The sequence below is a fragment of the Monodon monoceros genome, unplaced genomic scaffold, assembly GCF_005190385.1.
Source record: "Monodon monoceros isolate NGI ecotype Baffin Bay Population unplaced genomic scaffold, NGI_Narwhal_1 Super_Scaffold_6, whole genome shotgun sequence".
NCBI classification, from domain to species: Eukaryota; Metazoa; Chordata; class Mammalia; order Artiodactyla; family Monodontidae; genus Monodon; species Monodon monoceros.
This window is the reverse complement of record NW_021703783.1, coordinates 56294211-56318716: the sequence shown is the minus strand read 5'-3', so window position 1 is coordinate 56318716 and position 24506 is coordinate 56294211. Positions and strand designations below refer to the sequence as shown.

Sequence of the window (24506 nt, the reverse complement as noted above, 5' to 3'; positions counted from 1 at the left end):
ACTGATTCGCTTTGCTGTACATCTGAAACTAACACAAGACTGTAAATCAACTATACTCAAATAAAAATTTTAAAAAAATTGTATCTTTTCACATTATTTGAAAAATAATACATTATCACAAAATTAAGAGCTGTGCCAATTGTGGACACATTTAACTTCAGGTTAAATTTTTATTCAAAGAAAATCGCATACTGCTCTATTGAGACCCCTGGACAGTTAACTGTACAATCTCAACAGTGCTTTAATACAGACAGTTTCAAATAATAATTCACTTGCAGTAAAAATATATCCCCTCTATTTTACTCAGTGAAGCTCAGACCAATTAGTTCTTGTTTATTTGCACCAACCAGTGAAAGAAACCAATTTCTGTCCCTTTTATTATGCTTTTTATCCATACAAAAAGGCTTTCATCTTTTCTGTATTTTGTTTTTAGAGTGAAATTCTCAGTCCTCACTACCTCCTCTTGTAGCTGGTGTTGTCAAGATCTTTTTGTCATTTGTATTGTTCTCTACTGAATGCTTGGTGATTTGTCTCTTTTCTGAAATGTGGCATTCTGCTGAACTTAGTCCCCAAACCACAGACTAACAAAACGGGAACATAGCTCAATCTGTCTGTATGCATGACATCACCATTACAATTCAACACACTGTAGCATATGAATATTTTAACAGGGCTCAGAATGTCGACTCATTCAGTGTATCATCCACTGTAATTCTTGAATTTTTCTCACTGTTGCTACCATCTCTAGCTTTTCATTGCACATTTTGGTTCCATTACCCTGCCCTGCACCAACTTTCCATTCCACTTTCCTGAATCCAATGCCACCTATTCGACCTATATCCCCAGTATATCAAGATCGGGCTGTATACTAACACAGCACCCCAGAGGTCGCAATCCCTGCTACTTCCATGACTCCTTGTCCTTTAGATTTATTAGCATAAATACATAGCATCTCTCTGACCAAAATTTTTTAGTATACAACTACATTACCCTTGGAGGGTTTTTTTAGATGATTTTTAAGGTTCCAGTTAAACAAAACCAAGCAAACAAACAAAGCTTACTGGTCTGTTACTTCAGGCACATTTAAAAAGAAACCTAGCCCTCCCCTTAATTGACTCAATTTAAGAAAGTTAAACTCAGCACCAAGAACAGGAGTACATTATTGTTTTATTATTGAGCTGTCATCCCCAAAATATAGATTAAACCTCTGATCTTCACACACAGGTAGCTCAGTGAGTATCATTTACCCTCCCTGCAGGAAGTCACTTGTGTATGCTGGGTCATGTCATATGGTTGGTCAGTTGAGTAAACCTTAGTAAACACAGAGTTAGTTTCATTTAGCAGGTTTACTTGCCCAGTTACAAAAGAAAGCAAAGCAGAAGAATATAAAAATGATGAAGGAAAACAAAAGAACCTTAAAATATTAGGCCCCAATTTAATTATTTTACCACGAATAAATGGCAGGGTTATCAAAACTGAAATGAGCTGACACTTTCATTTATAAGAGAATTACGGAGGTGATCGATGGTTCAAACTCACAAATCAAATATTGCTGCACTCCTTACACATCAATCCATGTGCCTTCCTTCTGTCTGGAATCTGCATCCACCCGCCTCACATACTCATACGCACCTACCGCTGCCTCACTCAGCCCTATCATCTGACAAAGTCCTACTCATCCTTCATGAGGAAGAATGCAGTGTCTCCAAGGCAGTAACCCCTCCCTGCTGTGTGTTCACACTCTGTCCTGTGCTTAGTTCTTGCTTCAAAGTACCACTATTTGTTTACAGAGCTGCATCTCCTATTCATTTTGAACTCTGCCTCTTCTCTTTGACTTTTGATTACCAGCTGCTATTGAGAATCACTCAATAAAATTTTGTTAAATGAATGAATTATTTTAAGAATAGATTTTTCCCAACAGCTATATTTTTAAATGTAGAAAGTGATGTCCGGCTTGAATACTGTCTAGAGAAATTGTGGTAATGCAACGGTACAAGTTCAATTTTAATACAATGGCGAGAATATATGTGAGTATGGGTATATTCATGAAAGGGTTCAAAAACAGCTATCAGCTCTGAGAAAAGACTTATGCGTCTGTAGCCAAATAAAACAAACAAAGAATGAAACAAAAAACAAAGGGGAGGAAAGTTGAGACCACAATCTTCAAATAGTATATATCACCTTTTTTTCCTCAAATGTATATATGATTATATATCTTAATCAAATTTTGGATGTATTGGTTTTGGATAAATGTTTAAGTTTTCATAGCCTACTTAATGTGGTAGAACTGAATGAGGTGGCAAAAAATAGGAAAAAAGTTTTATAACATTTTAAGTGTAATATAATAATTTTCAGAAGATTTAGCAAAAAGGATAATCATTAGTCTTAAGTTTAACAAATGAATTTGCTTTAGTTCTAAAGAAGAGTGATGAGGGTTTTAATCACTGTCTTCAAGTGTATGATGGTTCCATTGAGAGATAATAGTGATAAAATATTTTCCTTCTTAGCTCAGAGTACGACTAAGACCGATTAACTTAAAGAGAAAACAGGAACACTCTAGAGAAGGTGAGATGTTCTGATTAATTACTAAGTAATGCAGTGAAAGATTTCCCTCACAGACTTGTAAAGCAGGAGAGCTACGTTTTGATCTAGATTCAGGTACTAAATTTAAACTTAAACAACTCTCAGCAAGACAAATACCAATTTGTTCCATAAACAGATGACACTGTCTGTGGTTCTCAACGTTCTTCTACAACAAGTCTCTTTCTCTGTTGCTCATGGGGTCATCTCAGTCACTCATATGAGGGACAAGCCTCCTGTACCATGTAAAATAGAATCATCTGAACAAATTGTTCCCTAGCTCCTCATTCTTCTGATCGGACTCTCTTTAACACGGTGGACAAAGACTGGAGAGGAGTGATTATAAATTGCCCAAAGCGTAAAAAGAAATGTAATATAATGATCCTTGGAAATTCAAAGACACCTAAAAAGGTTTAGAAAACTATAGTAAGAAGATCACCGATCTTTGATTATTTCATACATTTAATATTCTTTTCATTAACATTAACAACTGACATTCAGTATAATATTTAAATCAAAAATAATACTATTAGGCCTTCCCTGGTGGCGCAGTGGTTGAGAGTCCACCTGCCGATGCAGGGGACACGGATTCATGCCCCAGTCCGGGAAGATCCCACATGCCGCGGAGCGGCTGGGCCCATGAGCCATGGCCGCTGAGCCTGCGCGTCCGGAGCCTGTGCTCCGCAGCGGGAGAGGCCACAACAGTGACAGGCCCATGTACCACACAAAAATAATAATAATAATACTATTAAATATTTTTAACCTCACATTATGTATTAAAATACTGTACTGTGAAATTCCAAGATACAAGTTTAAGGTTTCTGTCAAGGGTCACTAAAAGAGTAAAGGTTTTTCATAACCTTTTTGTTTTTACTTTTTAATGTTAACATTTGCTATGCTACTTCATTATATCAAAATGCTCACAGTTGTTTTATAAATAAATACCACAACCTTTCTAAAGAACCTTAGAGTTTGATCTAAATTTATTTTGTTCTCATGGGATAGCAAAGCTATCAAAATTTAAAATCAGGTGACACCCTATATTTGAAGAATAAGTCTGGATTAAGAAAGGTAGTTTAAAACTACATAAAACATTCCAAAGATATGTGTATTGTGGCTTTCATGCTGTTGCTTTGTAAGCTGTGAACCTGAAACAAAGTTTTGCAGTGTTTTTTTCTTGTCTTGTTTTTCTCCAGTTGATAAATGAAATGCATCCACTGAGAATCTGAAAGCAGTATAAATCATATCAGAAATACAGGATTTGGTTCAACTTACCTGTTTCTGTTGCTGGAAATCCAATCTGAAATAAGCGTTGATGCCTGTTGGTGACAGTGCTTGTTGCCAAAACTACATGCTAGCATTATAACTTCTCTACGTAGCTCTCTGGGTATCATCAAAAGGAAAAGAAAAATTAACAAACAGTGTTAATATCTAGAGAGAAAAGGAAACTCATTACACTACATTACAGTAGATAAGTAAATAATTAGCACAAAATTAATTTTCAGATATGGAAATTCCATTTTGCTGAGCAAGAGATAACTAAGCAGAGTAGAAGTTATACATAAAAAAGTCTTCTCTGGAAACAGTACTATAGTGAGGGGTATGGGTTCGGATCTCAACTTTACCAATAGAGGCAGATCTTAAATTAAAACATGGCAAAGAAAAGCCTTTGTTCTCAGTACCAGGTGGTGGAAACTGTGCTGCCCATCAGAAGCCCTCCCAGGAGAGGGAAATGAAAGATGCAGAATGAAAGTAAGTTCGTCTCATGCTGCTAAAGTCACAGTGGTTTTAGTGGTGTGTTACTGTACAGTTCTGGGGGAAAAAAGCAAATAAGAAGATAAAACCATACTCATGTTGGTAGGATGCTTGAACAAGAGATCCATTAAAATTGTTTTTTGGCCAACCAAGCTTGATGTACGTTGTTGCAACTTGCTTTAAAATATATTCCTAAATGGGGGGGTAGGAGAAATAAAGATAATATCATTTTCAAATCACTCCATGCTGACAAGTAAAATTATACAGTAAAAATAAAATATTTTCTAAATGAACCAACTTTGAAATATCAGTAAAATTATGGGCATGGTAATGCTCTATTATAATTTTATTCAACTTGATATTTCAAATATAGAAAATTAGTGTAAAATACAGTTGCAATGATGGAAGTCTACTCTTTACTTCCTACTGAACAATTAAGTAATTTGCACTATTAAATATTTGAGATGGTAATTTTTGCAGCAGAACAAGAAAAGTGAGGAATATTGATAATGAAACCATATATACATATACACAAATGTATGTAGATATAGTTTATGAAAATAAGCACCTAATATTTATGTGTTTTATGTCAATAGACCATATTTAATGCAAAACTGTGCTATAAGCCCAGTCAATAGCCTAGCCTTTTTGAACCTGACGTACACAGAACACTCTTTAGTAAAATGATGTGGTATTTCAAAGTCAAAATCCATTCATCTAATGATATATTTAAATATCAGTGGCAAGGTAAGATATGCTCTCCTCACTTTAATGTGGTCCTTGGATTTTGTCAATGGAATGAAAGCACTGAAATTACAGTAAAAGCAATTCTTAACTTTTATTGAAAATGAGGTGTCTGACATGATATACTATTCTAAAGTGCAAATATATACAAAAATGTATTTTGCTTTACATAAGTTTAATATTGCAGTGTCTCTGTATTAAGAAGAAAAGAGAAGAGTAATAAGTCCTTCTCCAGCAGATAAAAATTATACCATAACTGTAATGATACATTTCCACGCATGTCTGTTTCAAGGGCTTAGACAAAACTAACAACAATGAACAGTCAAGCCAGGATTATTCCCAGTTAAAAAAACATTAAAACAGAGGTGCTTTCATGTAGGTTTTGGATAAAATAGAAAGAAGCAACTCTTATGGACATCACACAGTTTAGATGGCTCTAATAAACAGATTTCATGTCATAGCAATCTAGTCTCGAGTCACTCCAAATGTGTAGGTTAATTAGCAGAGCCCAGTATGTCATAAATTAGGATGATTTTATAAGACACAGGGCAGAGTCTTGAAATAACTAAAAAGAAATAAATAGTGCCCAAAGGTGACAGGAGTTACAGAGACATATTCTCATATGCAAAGCTTCACTGGTGATAAGAAATTTTGGAATCAAAAGCTCATTAGCAGTATTTAATCCTAATCTTATTCAAAATGATTATTACATTAGATTAGGTGGTGTCAGCAGTGCAATTCTGGTTTTCCAGTCTTCAAGCTTAGAAAATCTGGTCAGGTAACATTTTGGAATGTTTGTCATGTCTTCAGGTCTATTTGGATTATCTGTTGTTTGCTCTCCTATATCCCCTTGGACCCAATTATGAATGGGCTTTTGCCTCAGTGTTGATCTTATCCTTGTTAATTAAGGAAGTGAATTGAATTTACTATGTCCTTTTGGTTAAAACTAATGACTGAGAACCTTTACTGAAACTGTCTATATTCTGTGAAGATCTTTGGATCCCTCTCCCCAGGTTAAGTCCTTTGTGAACACAGAGCCCTTTAACTCTAGGGAAGTAAGTTTGAACTTTAAGGATGTGCCATGTGTATTTCTTCTTAAATTCTGAGGCATTTAAGCTTAATTGACACTTTTAGGCTAGAACAAAAAGTAGCGTGTATTACATTTCTTCTTCAAGAATTTGCCATTGGCGTTGCACAGAAGATCAGGACAAAAATAGCACAAATTAGAAGGAATTAAATAACTCAGGATCAGTTGAATATAGTAGATAATGAGAAAACAGTTTATCTTCTGAAAATAAGAAAGAAGAAAATATATCTTTTTACATTGAAGACATTGTATTTCTCCATGCGGTCCAGTAATTTATCTAGAGGATAAAGAGCTCGGCTGGCGGCGTGCCAAGGAAGAAAATCCTTCTCCTCAGACAGGTATCTGATAATCTCCAGGGGAATATTCTGAGGCAAATAGCCAGCTCTGCACAGCCAAAAAAGTTAATGTTAATTATATGCAGAAAAGATACATGATGATGCAAAAATGAAGATTTTACTTATGCAAATAAAAGGCAGAAAGCAAGATTCATCACAGTATAAAGAAGCCATACTCAGTACTATAAAAATAAAATTACTCACTTTTTAAATATAGTCCTACTTAGGATGCCAATGTCCCTTAATACATACAGAGTTGGGGAGTTAAAAATTTGAATGAACACAAAAATATCAGAACGCATGTTTTTAAAAAGGAAAGAATTGTGGAATTTGAATAAATCAACTCTAGGTATTTTCCTTCACAGAAACATTTCAGCAGTCACAAGTAATTGAAAATAACTGATTACTGAAATGAAATTCTGGTTTCTCAATGCATTCTCTTTACTTTTCATGTAGCTCTGTATAAATGCTATTTAATCCAGGTTGTTTTCAAAAGGATAATCAAATTAAAATAGCAATTTACAGTTTTGACTGTATCTATGTTATATTACCATACAAGCATTTTTCAAACCTTCCTGTTTAAAAAAATAAATGCTTTCTATAACACCTATGAAGATTAGAGTTAGATTTTAAGTCCAAATTACAAAAACGTTAAAGAAATAGACTCTTCCCGTTTATTATTTTCAATAGATGCTGTGTCACTGTGGGGACCAATGTCAGATTCTTTGGAAAATATGAAACTGTAGCTTTTTAAAGCTATCTGAACACATGCTGCCCACGTTTAAAGAGGGTATATCCAAAAGATGATCCAGAAAGAAGTGACTACATATAAAATCTACAGTAGATTGCATATAAAATCCTTGCAAATCAAAGCAATATAAATGACAATACACTATGTATTTTGCTGATTTTTTTTTTACATTAATAATCAACTGAATGCAGACTTTTAACACAGGGGATAGGTAAATATGAAAGCAACCAAAGCCTGGTTATCTTCTTTACCTACATTTCATACCATTATTCTTTGTGGCATCACAAAATTAGACGGACCTTTTTATTTGTGTTTGGTAGAAGGTGGACAGGGAGAGAGCAAAGCCTTCTCTCATCTTCATTTCGGACAAGTTTGCCAGATTATTTAGTCTTTACTTGTGTGATAAGCAAAAACTACTCTAAAGACTAATATTAACTTGCAGCTGTGTTTATAATGTTCATAATAAAAACCAATTCTGAAGATTATTGGATTTAATAAATGAACGAGCATCACTCTAATGATTTTGGTTCACTCCTGATATAAGATCAACCACAGTTAATGTCTGACATAAATAAGAATGATGAAAATAACCCCAAATTTCTACATTTCCATAAAATTTCCTAGAGTTTGTATGATTTGGACTCCATCTAGATTTGTGCCACTTTTCTTGTACAGTTTCCATTTTATACATCCTTGCAGAAATAGCATGAAATTAGGCTAAGGCAGCAACAATTAAATAAGAAACTTCATAGTTTTGCTAATGTAGCACCATAATAAAACAGTTAAATTTTGCTTACAAGGGTTTTAAAAGTAATGGTTTGGTTTTTTTCCTTAAAAGTAACACAGCTTCCAGTATTTCAGATTTCATAATTTGTTTCCCCTGAACTTTTAATTCTAGATATTCATTAGCACGGTGATCATAAATTTGCCTCCTCTAAAATTATGTAAGCTCCATACCATGGATTATATAATTTTAGAGTTGAATAAGATTTATCTAGAAGCCATTATTCTTTTGTTGAGGAAACAAGAAAAATAAGGTATTAGAAAAAAAAGAACCTTTAGTATGTAGCTAATTTATTAGGGCCCTTTAAGTAAGTTTGGAAAATCAAAAAAGGTGTTTGGGTCTATTTTCTCACAGATTTAAACATACTACCTTATGTCAGTTATAATTTATTATGTTTCATTTCTTCTCTATAAACAGATGGACATCTTTCAATGACTTATGTTTTGTGAGAAATATAACTACAAATTTAAAAATATGACAAATAATGTTATGAAAAGAGACTTGGACCCAAGGAAGAGCATGAAACTGAGGACGAGCCTGGAACCATGAGCGCCTCCTGAACAATTAAACAAATTCATCTCTCCAAGCCCCACATTCCTTACCTGTGAAATAAGAGGGTTGAACTAGGAGATATCTTTTTTAGCTCCAAAACCCTTTTATTCTAACCTACTTATCTATAATTTAGCCTGCTGAAAATATTATTACCGCAATATGGGCATAATGTATTTGTTTAAAATTTTGAAAAAAAAACCTTATAAAAAAAACCTTATAAAAAAAAGCCTAATAGATATTCCAAATAATGACAAGACAAGTAAAGAAAAGTATTCATTAAGTGAAGAAATGGAGCAGGTTCTGTTTTGAGTGCTTATGCCAAAAATTGCTAACTGCTCACCAAAATCCACGTTCTCCTCTACTTCCTGGAATAGAGTATAATTCCTATTCCCTTGATAGTTATGTGTGGTCACGTGACTAAGCTCTAGCCTGTAGAATATAAGCATTCCTCACTGTCAAGGTCAGCCCATAGACATCTTTCATTGGCTCCTCCATGTTCTTTTTCCCTAAAATGAATCTTCCAGGATGACCTTGTATTGAACTCTTGTATTGAACATGTCAGAAACCCACCTGGGTCTCTGGATGACTGCATCCCCAAGTACCAGTTCTCACACCCAGTTCTGTTATGTGAGCAGGAAATACACTTCTATTGTTTTTGATCCGAATATATGTTTGGGTCTATTTTTTTTTTAAAGCAGTTAGCTTCTCTAATGCAGTCCTCAAATAGAATAAGAAACAGATTACACTCAAATTGCCCTCATTTTGCGTTGTTACAAACATATGTAAGTAATCATCTACTATATAATCCAATATACTTGCATCTAGCCTACTAAATCAAAATATGTAGCTATACTCAATTGGATAAGAGGATAATCAGCTTCATTACAAAATTAAGACTTCTAAGAGATAATGTTGGTGAATAAGTTACCTAGTTTAGATACATGTGTTTGTGTAATTGGCTGGTAATGATATCTGTGATTACTACTACTGATAAAGTAATCAATATAGGGGAAGTGTGTGGAATCCCAGTGAATGGAACATGACATTAGCTCAAAGTAATCAGCCCAGAAGGGAGCACACTTAGGGGCCTGATGCTGACATGCAGTTTCCTTAAATTTGCATCATCACAGGGAAATGTTGCTAAAAAATGGAGGGGGGGGGGTGGAATTAGCAAATTTAAAGAATATGTCATGTATAACTAAATGTGTTTTATTAATCTTTTAGGAAGAAATTGTAGATGATATTTATCTTCTCTACTGTTGAGGTGGGGCTTGACATAAGAAATGAGTTAGGAATCAAGAAAAGACAATGGAGAAGAGAAGCGAATGAGGAAAGTTCAAGAAATGGATAAAAGATTGCCTATTGCACCTATACAGTTCTTCCTCCCATCCCTGCCCCCCCCCAACACACATACCCTCCCCTCCTCCTTCTCTAATTTACGGGAGCTTGCAATGAAGTATATTTTTAGGCATACAAGAGAATATTTTTATAAGAAGGAGATTAAAATCAGACTATATTAGCTGATGCTAAAGTGCACTGATCTTAGCTGGCTTTGTTTTCACCTAAGATCCAAAACTACTTTTTAAAAGCTGCTCTGAATTCCTGTGAATGTTAGCTCTTAAATCTACTATGATGGGTGGCTTGCACACAAATACCCTATTTTACCATGAATTTTCTTTAAAAGCCATTGGTTTCTGGGTGCTTGAAACTTAGGAAAAAATAAAAAGCACAATCCTCAGACTTTTCAGAGCATCATATTCCAGTTTTCATTAATTGAATATTCATTTAAAGCCAATAAATAGCCTACTACATTATTTCACCCTATATGGAGAAGATACTTTAACTGTCCCTTAGGGCATAGATTTTCTTTTTTTTTTTTCCGGTACGCGGGCCTCTCACTGTTGTGGCCTTTCCCGATGCGGAGCACAGGCTCCGGACGCGCAGGCTCAGCGGCCATGGCTCACGGGCCCAGCCGCTCCGCGGCATGTGGGATCTTCCCTGACCGGGGCACGAACCTGTGTCCCCTGCATCGGCAGGCGGACTCTCAACCACTGCGCCACCAGGCAAACCCTAGGGCATAGATTTTTAAAGCAATTACTGAAATGCTTAATTAAGAAGTTTACTATTTTATCTATTTTTCTTTGTTATTCATTATTAAAAGACTTCAATGTGCTCTTTGTGGGAAGATCCTATGGTTGAAGATTGAAAATTCCTATGGTGGAAGATTGAAAATTCCACTAGTCCTCGGAGTACCATAGAATAAAGAGGCAACTACACAGGAGAGTTATCTGTGTGAACCATGGGTCCATCTGGTCATTTCCTAGAGAAAATAAAGATATGATTCAGGCACTGGCAACTGTTGCCTGCAGCAGAGGCGAAAAGGAAGTTACAGTCGGCCCTCCACATCCACGGTTTCTATATCAGTGGATTCAACCAACTGTAGATAAAATATATTTGGGATAAAAAATGCCAAAATTACAGAAAGTTCCAAAAGGCAAAACTTGAATTTGCTGCATACTGACAAATACTTACATAATATTTACATTGTATTTGGTATTATAAGTATTAATCTAGAGATGATTTAAAGTATCCTGGATGATGTACGCAGGTTATATGCAAATACTATGCCATTTTATATAAGAGACCTGAGCACTGGAGGATTTTCGTATTTGTGGGGGTTCCTGAAACCAATCCCTGAAGGATACCAAGGGACAGCTATACTTACTTGCAGCCCCACAAAATTACAAACATGAAGTTGTACAAAAAGGAGTCTCATAGTCCCTTGTCCTCCTGTTGCTTTTTTTTCCAGGAAGCCCTCTCCCAAAACTGACTTAGGCACCTATTTTCTGACCTCACATAACACCTTGATAACACCCCTATTCGTAATAAATATCATGATATTAATCAGAATTTTATCATGATACTATCTTTCTCACTCACTGGACTTAGATCTGTAAGGAAATGAAGCATTCTTTTTACCCATCTTTTTATCCCCATAGCCTACTGCAGAATCTAGTTCAAAATAGGCACTCAATATTGTAAGTTCAAGATGGCAGAGTAGAAGGACATGCGGTCACTCTCTCTTGCGAGAGCGCCAGAATCATAACTAACTGCTGAACAATCATCAACAGGATGATGGAACTCACAAAAAAGATACCCTACAGGGCTTCCCTGGTGTGGCACATTGGTTGAGAATCTGCCTGCCAATTCAGGGGACACAGGTTCGAGCCCTGGTCTGGGAAGATCCCACATGCCGCGGAGCAACTAGGCCCATGAGCCACAACTACTGAGCCTACGCATCTGGAGCTTGTGCTCCACAACAAGAGAGGCCGCAACAGTGAGAGGCCCGCGCACCGCGATGAAGAGTGGCCCCCGCTCGCCGCAACTGGAGAAAGCCCTCGTGCAGAAACGAAGACCCAACACAGCCATAAATAAATAAATAAATAAATAAATAAATGAAATTAAGAAAAAAAAAAAGATACCCTACATTCAAAGACAAAGGAGAAGCCACAGCGAGATGGTAGGAGGGGCTCAATCACAATAAAATCAAACCCCGTAACTGCTGGGTGGGTGACTCACAAACTGGAGAACAATTATACCATGGAAGTCCATCCGCTGGAGTGAAGATTATGAGCCCCACGTCAGGCTTCCCAGCCTGGGGGTCTGACAGGGGGAGGAGGAATTCCCAGAGAATCAGACTTTGAAGGCTAGCAGGATTTGACTGCAGGACTTCAACAGGTCTGGGGCAAACAGAGACTCCGCTCTTGGAGTGTGCGCATCAGGACCCAGGGGAAGGAGCAGTGACCCCATAGCAGACTGAACCAGACCTACCTGCTAGTGTCGCAGGGTCTCCTGCAGAGGTGGCGGGTGGCTGTGGCTCACCACAGGGACGAGGACCCTGGCAGCAGAAGTTTTGGGAAGTACTCCTTGGTGTGAGCCCTCCCAGAGTCTGCCATTAGCCCACCAACGGTCCTGTAGGCTCCAGTGCTGGGTCACCTCAAGCCAAATGATCAACAGGGAAGGAACTCAGCCCCACCCATCAGCACACAAGCAGATTAAAGTTTTACTGAGCTCTGCCCACCAGAGCAACAGCCAGCTCTACCCACAACCAGTCCCTCCCATCAGGAAGCTTGCACAAGCCTGTTAGATAGCCTCATTCACCAGAGGGCAGACAGCAGAAGCAAGAAGAACTACAATACTGAAGCCTGCAGAAGGAAAACCACATTCACAGAAAGACAAAATGAAAAGGCAGAGGACTATGTACCAAATGAAGGAACAAGATAAAACCCCAGAAAAACAACTAAATGAAGTGGAGAGAGGCAACCTTCCAGAAAAACATATTCAGAATAATGATGGTGAAGATGATCCAGGAGTTCAGAAAAAGAATGGAGGCAAATCGAGAAGATGCAAGAAATGTTTAACAAAGACCTAGAAGAATTAAAGAACAAACAAACAGAGATGAACAATACAATAAGTGAAATGAAAAATACACTAGAAGGAATCAATAGCAGAATAACTGAGGCAGAAGAATGGATAAGTGAACTGGAAGACAATGGGGGAAATCACTGCCACAGAACAGAATAAAAAAAGAAGAATGAAAAGAAATGAAGACAACCTAAGAGACCTCTGGGGCAACAGTAAACGCACCAACATTCCCATTATAGGGGTCCCAGAAGGAGAAGAGAGAGAGAAAGGAACTGAGAAAATATTTGAAGAGATTATAGTTGAAAACTTCCCTAATATGGGAAAGGAAATAGCCACCCAAGTCCAGGAAGCACAGAGTCCCAGGCAGGATAAACCCAAGAGAAGCACACTGAGACACATAGTAATCAAACTGACATAAATAAAAGACATGGAAAAATTATTAAAAGCAACAAGGGAATAACAACAAATAACACACAAGGGAACTCCCATAAGGTTAACAACTGATTTCTCAGCAGAAACTCTACAAGCCAGAAGGGAGTGGCATGATATATTTAAAGTAATGAAAGGGAAGAACCTACAACCAAGATTACTCTACCCGGCAAGGATCTCATTCAGATTTAATGGAGAAATCAAAAGCTTTACAGACAAGCAAAAGCTAAGAGAATTCAGCACCACCAAACCAGCTCCACAAAAAATGCTAAAGGAACTTCTTTAAGTGGGAAACACAAGAGAAGAAAAGGACCTACAAAAGCAAACCCAAAACAATTAAGAAAATGGCAATAGGAATATATGTATCGATAATTACATTAAATTTGAATGGATTAAATGCTCCAAACAAAACACACAGGCTCGCTGAATGGATACCAAAACAAGACCCATATATATGCTGTCTACAAGAGACCCACTTCAGACCTAGGGACACATTCAGACTGAAAGTGAGGGGATGGAAAAAGATATTCCATGCAAATGGAGATCAAAATAAAGCAGAAGTAGCAATACTCATATTAGATAAAATAGACTTTAAAATAAAGAATGTTACAAGAGACAAGGAAGGACACTACATAGTGATCAAGGGATCAATCCAAGAAGAAAATATAACAATTATAAATATATATGCACCCAACATAGGAGCACCTCAACACATAAGGCAAATGCTAACAGCTATAAAAGAGGAAATCGACAGTAACACAATAATAGTGAGGGACTTTGTAACACCTCACTTACACCAATGGACAGATCATCCAGACAGAAAATTAATAAGAAAACACAAGCTTTAAATGACACAATAGACCAGATAGATTTAATTGATATTTATAGGACATTCCTTCCAAAAACAGCAGATTACGCTTTCTTCTCAAGTGGACATGGAACATTCTCCAGGATAGATCACATCTTGAGTCACAAATCAAGCCTCAGTAAATTGAAGAAAACTGAAATCATATCAAGCGTCTTCTCCGACCACAACTCTAAGAGGTTAGAAATCAATTACAGGGAAAAAGACGTACAAAACACAAACACATGGAGGCTAAACAATACGTTACTAAAAAACCAAGAGGTCACTGAAGAAAACAAAGAGGAAATCAAAAAATACCTAGAAACAAATGACAATGGAAACACGACCTATCCAAAACCTATGGGATGCAGCAAAAGGAGTTCTAAGAGGGAAGTTTACAGTAATACAGTCCTACCTCAAGAAACAAGAAAAATCTCAAAGAAACAATCTAACCTTACACCTAAAGGAACTAGAGAAAGAAGAACAAACAAAACCCAAAGTTAGTAGAAGGAAAGAAATCATAAAGATCAGAGCAGAAATAAATGAAATAGAAACAAAGAAAACAATAGCAAGGATCAATAAAACTAAAAGCTGGTTATTTGAGAAGATAAACAAAATTGATAAACCTTTAGCCAGACTCATCAAGAAAAAGGGAGAGAGGACTCAAATCAATAATATTAGAAATGGAAAACGAGAAGTTACAGCAGACACCAAAGAAACACAAAGCATCATTAGAGATTACTACATGCAACTCTATGCCAATAAAATGGACAACCTGGATGTAATGGACAAATTCTTAGAAAGGTATAACCTTCCAAGGCTGAACCAGGAAGAAACAAAAAATATGAGCAGACCAGTCACAAGTAATGATATTGAAACTGTGATTAAAAATTTTCCAACAAACAAAATCCAGGACCAGATGGCTTCACAGGTGAATTCTATCAAACATTTAGACAAGAGCTAACACCCATCCTTCTCAAACTCTTCCAAAATATAGCAGAGGGAGGAACTCTCCCATACTCATCCTACGAGGCCATCACCCTGATACCAAAACCAGACAAATATATTACAAAAAAAGAAACTTACAGAGCAATATCACTGCTGAATATAGATACAAAAATCCTCAACAAAATGCTAGCAAACAGAATCCAACAACACATTAAAAGGATTATACACCATGATCAAGTGGGATTTATCCCAGGGATGCAAGGATTCTTCAGTATATGCAATTCAATCAATGTGACACACCATATTAACAAATTGAAGAATAAAAACCATATGATCATCTCGATAGATGCAGAAAAAGCTTTTGACAAAATTCAACACCCATTTACGATAAAAACTCTCCTGAAAGTGGGCATAGAGTGAACCTACCTCAACGTAATAAAGGCCATATATGACAAACCCACAGCAAACATCCTTCTCAATTGTGAAAAACTGAAAGCATTTCCTCTAAGATCAGGAACAAGATAAGGATGTCCACTCTCGCCACTATTATTCAACATAGTTTTGGAAGTCTTAGCCACAGCAATCAGAGAAGAAAAAGAAATAAAAGGAACCCAAACTGGAAAAAAAGTAAAACTCTCACTGTTTGCAGATGACATGATACTATATATATAGATAATCCTAAAGGTGCCACCAGAAAACTACTAGAGCTAATCAATGAATTTGGTAAAGTAGCAGGATACAAAATTAATGCACAGAAATCTCTTGCATTCCAATACACTAACAATGAAAGATAAATTAAGGAAACAATCCCATCCACCATTGTAACAAAAAGAATAAAATACCTAGGAATAAACCTACCTAAGGAGGTAAAACACCTGTACTCAGAAAACTATAAAACACTGATGAAAGAAATCTAAGATGACACAAACAGATGGAGAGATATACCATGTTATTGGATTGGAAGAATCAATATTGTGAAAATGACTATTCTACCCATAGCAATCTACAGATTCAATGCAATCCCTATCAAATTACCAGTGGCATTTTTTACAGAGCTAGAATAAAAAGTCTTAAAATTTGTATGGAGACACAAAAGACCCCAAATAGCCAAAGCAATCTTCAGGGAAAAAAACAAGAGCTGGAGGAATCAGACTCTCTGGCTTCATACTCTACTACAAAGCTATAGTAATCAAGACAATATGGTACTGGCACAAAAACAGAAATATAGATCAATGGAATAGGTTAGAAAGCCCAGACATAAACCCATGCACCTATGGTCAACTAATCTATGACAAAGGAGGCAAAGATATACAATGGAGAAAAGACAGTCTCTTCAATAAGTGTTGCTGGGAAAAGTGGACAGTTACATGTAAAAGAATGAAATTAGAACACTCCCTAACACCACACACAAAAATAAACTCAAAATGGATTAAAGACCTAAATGTAAAACCAGACACTATCAAACTCTTAGAGGAAAACACAGGAAGAACACTCTTTGACATAAATCATAGCAAGATCTTTTTTGAAACCACCTCCTAGAATAATGGAAATAAAAACAAAAATAAACAAATGGGACCCAGTGAAACTTAAAAGCTTTTGCACAGCAAAGGAAACTATAAACAAGATGAAAAGACAGCCCTCAGAATGGGAGAAAATATTTGCAAACGAATCAACAGACAAAGGATTAATCTCCAAAATATATAAATAGCTCATGCAGCTCAATATCAAAAAAACAAACAACCCAATCCAAAAATGGGCAGAAGACCTAAATAGACATTTCTCCAAAGAAGACGTACAGATGGCCAAGAGGCACGTGAAAAGCTGCTCAACATCACTGATTATTAGATAAATGCAAATCAAAACTGCAGTGAGGTATCACCTCACACCAGCTAGAATGGGCATCATCAGAAAATCTACAAAAAACAAATGCTGGAGAGGGTGTGGAGAAAAGGGAACCCTCTTGCACTGTTGGTGGGAATGTAAATTGATACAGCCACTATGGAGAACAGTATGGAGGTTCCTTAGAAAACTAAAAATAGAATTAACATATGACCCAGCAATCCCACTACTGGGCATATACCCTTAAAAAAACATAATTCAAAAAGACACATGCACCCCAATGTTCACTGCAGTGCTATTTACAATAGCCAGGTCATAGAACCTAAGTGCCCATCAACAGATGAATGGATAAAGAAGATGTGTTACATATATACAATGGAATATCACTCAGCCATAAAAAGGAACGAAATTCGGTCAATTGTAGAGACGTGGATGGACCTAGAGACTGTCATACAGAGTGAAGTAAGTCAGAAAGAGGAAAAAAATATCGTATATTAATGTATATATGTGGAATCTAGAAAAATGGTACAGGTGAACCAATTTGCAAGGCAGAAATAGAGACATAGATGTAGAGAACAAACATATGGCCACCAAGGGGGAAAACTTAGCGGTGGGGGTGGGGAAGGTGGGATGAATTGGGAGGTTCGGATTGACATATATGCACTAATATGTATAAAATCAAAAACTAATAAGAACCTGCTGTATAAAAAGATAATTATAAAATTAAAAAAACAGGCACTCAATAGATGTTCCTCAAAACTAAATTAAATTATGGTAATAATGTCAGTTCTTAAAAATAAGCACATTTTACAAATATATTAAAACTTAAACAGAACCATATTTTTTAAATTAAGAATTTTCTAACATTAAACGATACCAGCAGGATGGAAAAATTCTATTGGAGTGATCTTTGTAGTATTTTTGCTCATCTTGTTTATTAATGATACACATGATAGAAAACAAGAAGGCCATGGCTAACTAGCCAATAGCTTTGAATAAGTTAGCGTATAATAAAGTAAAATAGCTTTATAGCCAGTGAGAAAGCAGAGGCGTTATACAACATCTCTATTCTTTTTTTCTCTGATTAATAAATAACTCTCCTACTCTCCTTTATGTGTTATTTTATACCATGCATTTAAATAAATTGAGGGAGGGCTTGGAAATCTCTTTCTCCTGGTCAGTAAATTGACAAGAGTGAATTACATGATCTCTAAGTTCCCTCCTTCTGTAAACATTTAATAATTAAAAATAAAGCATCCAGAAATAATTTTTGCAACTTGTATAGTTCCACTACCACCACCACAACCATCCTTTTTTCTCCACACACAAACTTGTTTCTTCATTTCCCAACATAATTTCTCAAGATATCAGCCATGATCTAAATTCAGAGGGTCCTCTAGGCACTCAGTAATGTTAAGAAACAAAGTCAATGTTTGGCCTTTAGTTGGAGAAGTCAACAGATGTTAGCTATTTTCCTCAAAAATGAAAAAGTCCTTAGCTTTACAACCAAAGTCAACTAATTTATTTAATTTTATTTTTTAGAAAACTATCAATTAGTATAAGCTATACTATATTGAGGAATTACTGTATTCCGCCTACAGTGCGTTGTTATGGGATGACATGTTTGTTTCAGTTTATTATCCTTAAAAGCTTCAAGATCAGTACTATTATGCCTTTTTTTTTTTTTTTAAGATAAAGAAGCTAAAGTTTACAGAAGAGAAGCACCTTGCTGAGCTCACCCAGCTAATAAGTGGTAGGGATGGAATTCAAAGCCAGGACTGACAAGAAAGCTCCCCCTGGTTCCCCTGCATGAGTCTGCCTCCCCAAATCCCATTTGAAATAGGTTAAAGGCTTTCTTTCTCCCTTTCTTTAACATCTGTTTACATGTCATGATCACAGCACTCATCACCCTTAGACCAGAAGCGCAAATAAATAGCTAATAAAATCTCAGGGCTATGAAGGGAAATTAAGCAATATTAGGGAAAGGAGATTTATGGGGGAACAATTTAAATCAGGTGTTTAGGGAAAGGCCTCCCTGAAGACACCTGCATGAAATGAGAGAACAGGCTGAGTGAATCTGGCAGGAGGCGAATTCTGATTGAGGAAACAGCAAGTTCAAAAGTCCTGAGACAGGAACAAATTTGGGATCTTGAAAGATAATAAAAGGGACTTTGTGGCTGAAGTGGAATAAGCCTGAGACAAAGAGTAGGGCCTGAGGTTGCAGAGGTTGGTGGTGCTAGATCATGAAGGCTCTAAATAATAAGGGCTTCAGGTCATTTTTCTACAGGTGATGGGAAGCCACCAAAAGTTTTTGAGCTGGGAAATGACATGATCTGATTTATATTCTAAAAGGGTGACTCTAGCTGGAAGAGAGAGCAAACTCAAATTGCCACATGGTCTTCCAAGATGAGAATGAAGTGAAATATGATTTTCCAGTTGATCTTCTCTCTCTTACTATACAGACTATGCTTTTGAGAAATATATAACCTCTTGAGTGAAATCGATGACATGAAAACAGACATAATGCTTTGTTTTGTTTTGTTTTTAAGGCAGGCTATGCATGCGATTTGTTTTAGAAACAGTTTCTTATGCAGGTATCAGAAAAAAAAAATTCCAAAAGCTTATCCATGCATTATTTGTTGTTGCTCAATTGCTAAAAACAGCATCAGATGATATGGGAAGGTTATGGAGAAATCATTTAAACAATGAACACATTTTAAAAGAATATATAGTGTATATACAGGAAGCTGTATATTCCATTTTGAGTTAATTAGAAGATTTATTCCAGAATTTAAATACAGAAAGTAGCCTGAAAGAACACCAGAAAAATTATCCACGTAGCTTATAATTTCCATGGAAAATACAATGCTTAGAGTTGGTATGGAATTCTGCTTTCTGGGCAGTGAAATTTTCCAGTGCTCTATAGAGCCACATGGGAGTAGAAGGAATAAAAATTACAGCATGACTTTGCCGAATTTGAGTTTACTGACATCAGGATATCAAACCATTAACCTAAAGGTCCATAAATCAGTGGAGCTTCTAACTTTCTATAAGCCTGCTTTTTTAGAGAAATGTGTGAATAACAGGAAACTAGGAAAGAGAAAAACATCACTCAAACCAAGTCACTTAAAAATAACTGGGTATATCTCCTCTTGTCTAATATTTATGTCAAAGTTTTGTCTTTTATATAGATTTTATTACATTGTATGTAAGTTTATATATTTAACTTAAAGTAATTTTCCATATTATTAGGAATTCTTCATAATTACTTTCAAATTAGTTCTAAGAATATTCTGTTGGGAAGATAAGTGTAGTTCACCATTGTTGAGTATTTTGGGTATATACATTTTTCATATCTTAAGTAACAGACCTATGAATATCTTTGTGCACAATGCTTTTACATATTCTGGATGATTTTCTTTGGATGGAACACCCAAATTCGAATTCTCATGTTACTAGTTATAACATATCGTGGTTCCTGGCAAATCTGAGTTCATGTTTTCAGGCATCATCAATCAGCCACAGGTCTCAGACAAAGGAAAAAAAGGCAGTCACTGTGGTGGCCAACAAAGAGTCAGCACTCCCTATGTGCCAGTCCCTATGCCAAGTGCTACACATACATTATGTTATTAGAGCCTCATGACAGTCTTCTGAGATTAGCAACATTACTATCCTCATCATACAGATCAAAACTGAGGCTCAAGGGGCTTCCCTGGTGGCGCAGTGGTTGAGAGTCCGCCTGCCGATGCAGGGGACACGGGTTAGTGCGCTGGTCCAGGAAGATCCCACACGCTGCAGAGCGGCTGGGCCCGTGAGCCATGGCCACTGAGCCTGCGCGTCCGGAGCCTGTGCTCCGCAACGGGAGAGGCCACAACAGTGAGAGGCCCAAAACAAACAAAAAAATCAACAACTGAGGCTCAAAAAGGTTACTCAACCTCTCCATGGTCATACTGCAAATAAGGATGTTGCTGTTATTTGAATCCAATCTTCCTGCTCCGAGCCCGTGACATTCTTAACCACTATTCCGAAAGGCCTAGGAAGTAATTTTTTTATTCTTTTTCCCATCTTCTAGTTAAAAAAATGAGGATAGGAATAAGGGGGAAATCAAGTGGGAGTAATCTCTGGGGGCCTTATGAGGAAAAAATAATATAAGAGAACAGATGTGGAAGGAGAGATTGATTTGGTCCATGACAGTGACTTTGAAATGGAGGCCCTAGTGGACTCATTGTAGATAAAGCTTTTAGACTTTGGTCATTTGTGTCTCTTTTGCCAAAACCACTTTCTTCACCGCTGCCCCCCCATTCCCTGGGCCTCTTCATTATCAAGTCTAATCTCCGTAAGGCAAGGAACATCCACAGTTCAGACTGGCCTGGAGAGGCTAACCAGTTAGGAGCAACATACCTACCATGAAGAGCATGCATTACAACAACACTTTGCTTTCAGAAATATTGTTGACAGAGGTAAAAACAACAGAGCACTAGAATGTGTTCTGAAAAAGAAAAGGAGAGGTAATCACATAAAATTACAGTCTTTAAATAAGAGGAAATGCTTCAAACAACAGAAGATGTTTTCCATCTCAAGGTCTTATGGGAAAGGAACAAATTAAAGGTATGGAAAGTGATTTGGGGTCCTAAACTCAGGCTCAGAAGGAAGAGCAAAGGACTTGAATAAAATCATATGAAGTATTGGAGAAATCGCTTCCTGGACAGAACTGTAGGGCACCTCCTGGGCCTGGATAGCCCACCTCAGTTAAAAATCTCAACAAGAAATCTCAAAATCAAGGCAATCCCACCCCCAGGGTATCCACAGAGGTAGTGCTACATACATGCGGCCACTATAATTCCCTATGTAATTTTCTAAATGTACAGCTAAGGTCTAAATTTTGTACTGACACGAAATTAAGCAAGAAGGTACAGTCCAAAAAGTGGAGGCATTTTGAAAACAAAACAAAACACTTCTGAGATTGTAATCTAGTCATGCACAAGACAGTGATGACTCAGTTGGGAAGATTTTTAGAAGAGGCACCTAAAGTGAAATCTAACTGATATCTAAAGGGAATCTAACAAGAGCGAAGTGATAGCATCCCATTTAACCCGGGTTCTGCAGCCAACTTGAAGAAGCTCCTGGCCAATGTTAGACATTCTGAGTACCAATAGGAATAAAAACGGCAATGGATTTAAACTTATCAAATATACTTAAATCCATGGGTCAAAATGATACTTAACTAAAAACAAAACAAAACAAAATAACTGGTCACTACATAGAGAACTGGCTCATTATGCCAGAGAACTGGCTCATTATTTTTGATGCTGAAAAATGCAAGGAAACAGTCAAGCATTTATCCCGTCTCTCCTTAAGAACTGTATCACTGGGTCACCAAATAGTAAATGAGAGCAAGTTTCTCTTTGAAAAGCTATTTCTTTTATAAACGGAAAAGGATTGAATGAATCACCATTTGCAAGCTCTAGTGACAATAGATTTAGGCACTGAACAGAAATAGCTGCAAATATCATAAAAAGAGAGACTATATTTTATGTGTTCATATAGAGTCAACTCTGAAGCTAACTTGCTAAAAGGCCTTAAATTAAGCCTGTAGACTTGATTACCAATTTACAGGTGATAGAGAAGACAGAGGAACACATGAAAATGCAGAGTGGGGATGCAATCAGCAAAATCCAAACTGTGGGAAATCATATAGGACAAACAACATCATTCTTTACCAAATAATTTGGAAAGAAATTTTTTTAATGGTGAAGAAGAAAACCAATAGTTTAAAAGTGATCGAAAAACACATCAACCAACCACAGTGCAGTAATATCATTTGAATCTTAATTCAAACAAACTGTAAAAAAAAAAAAAAAGTGACATTTATGAGACAACTGGAAATCTGAACACTTCTTGAGTATTTGATTTTTTTTTTTTTTTTGGCCGCACTGTGCAGCTTAGGGGAATCTCAGTTCCCTGGCCAGGGACTGAACCCGGGTCATGGCAGTGAAAGCCTGGGATCCTAACCACTAGACCACCAGGGAACTCCCCTGAATATTTGATATTATTGAGGAAATACTAATTTTAGGTCATCATGTTTAATAATGTCATTTTTTAGATACACATAGTGAAGATTTTTTTGAAGAAATGATTTGATATCTAGAATTTACTTCAAAATAGTATGAAAGTTTGGTTGGGGACATGAATGAAATAAGACTGACCATGAGTTAATAATTGCTGAGGCAGAGCAATGGATACAGGGACTTTGGTACATAGCTCTAGAGGTTTTTTTATATATTTGAAATTCTTCATAATAAATAGTTAAAAAACTGAAGCAGGGACTAAGTTTTATTTATCTTTGTATCCCCAGCATGCATCATAAAACCTTCACATTGCAAATGCTTAAAAATATTTGCTGAATAATGAACTTCAAGGAAGGCAACATTTTTAGTCTCGGTTTCCTTCTTTACAAATGGTATTTACCTCCCAGGGTCATTGAGAGAAGAGAAATGGATAGGTAGTTTGTAAACCATAAAGTGTCACACAAATGTGGAGAGCCCTAAGGCTGAAGAACCAGAACTAGAATTCAGCAACCACATGTTCTGCACTTGTATTCTGACCTTGATTTGTTCCTTACACAGAGCCACTAAACTCATGGATAGATCCCAGCACATTCATTTTCCCCTTAGGGACAAAGTACCAAACAGTAGTGTAATTGCCAAGGGAAAGTTATTACTCTGTTCTGAATTATTTCCTTCATAAATCCCAAACCAGTCAAACAGGCTCTGTCACAAAAATGACAGGGTTGCTGTACAGTGATGAGAATCCCACATATGACTGCTCCATAAATCTGTGAGTATCCCAACCCTCCAAAGTCATTCTGAATCGTGTGTTTAAATCAGAAGTGGGAAGCCAGGCTGGCAGCCTGTTGGTCAACATTGTGGAAACAACGAAAATGAGGTGATTTACTCAGCTATCAGCTATAGAAATATCCCATCATCTGTCTTATGTAGATTGCACAACATGTGACAAGCATTTTGTTTTTCATTAAACATTTTCTGTTGCATCAAAGGAAAAAAAGTCTTTTCATTTGGTAATGATAACAATCATCCACATTTCTCCTAAATTCAATCATAGCTGCTACTAGCATGTCAAAAAGACAATTTCAAGCAACAATAGTGAATGAGAGAAAAGGGAGAGAGAAGGACACACCTTCTGCTCATGCCATGCATTTTCTCCTTCTCTAATCTTAGTAAAAGATATTCATCTTATGGAGAAATGAAGTATCTAATCTAATTCTTTATGATTTAAAGTGATATTTTCCTGCCTCTCATAATATTATACCCTATTCCAAATTAGAGTTTAAAGCCACTCAATGCCATTGCAGATGAAATGTGGAAGGTAAAAATACCTTTTACTACCAATGAGATAGAAAAAAGGACTTCTAC

The 24506-nt window shown here is 36.6% G+C and overlaps 1 protein-coding gene across 1 annotated transcript in view; it reads right to left on the bottom strand.

The window, feature by feature from the left end:
- TRHDE (thyrotropin releasing hormone degrading enzyme) overlaps nucleotides 1-24506 on the bottom strand; it is a 385919-nt gene that overhangs the window by 30771 nt on the left and 330642 nt on the right. Inside the window, exons 13-15 of the mRNA XM_029205012.1 lie at nucleotides 6403-6550; nucleotides 4430-4527; nucleotides 3856-3963 (exon numbers count right to left, since the gene is read on the bottom strand). Of these exons, the coding sequence (XP_029060845.1) occupies nucleotides 3856-3963; nucleotides 4430-4527; nucleotides 6403-6550 (354 nt within the window). The remainder of the gene's footprint in view (nucleotides 1-3855; nucleotides 3964-4429; nucleotides 4528-6402; nucleotides 6551-24506) is intronic.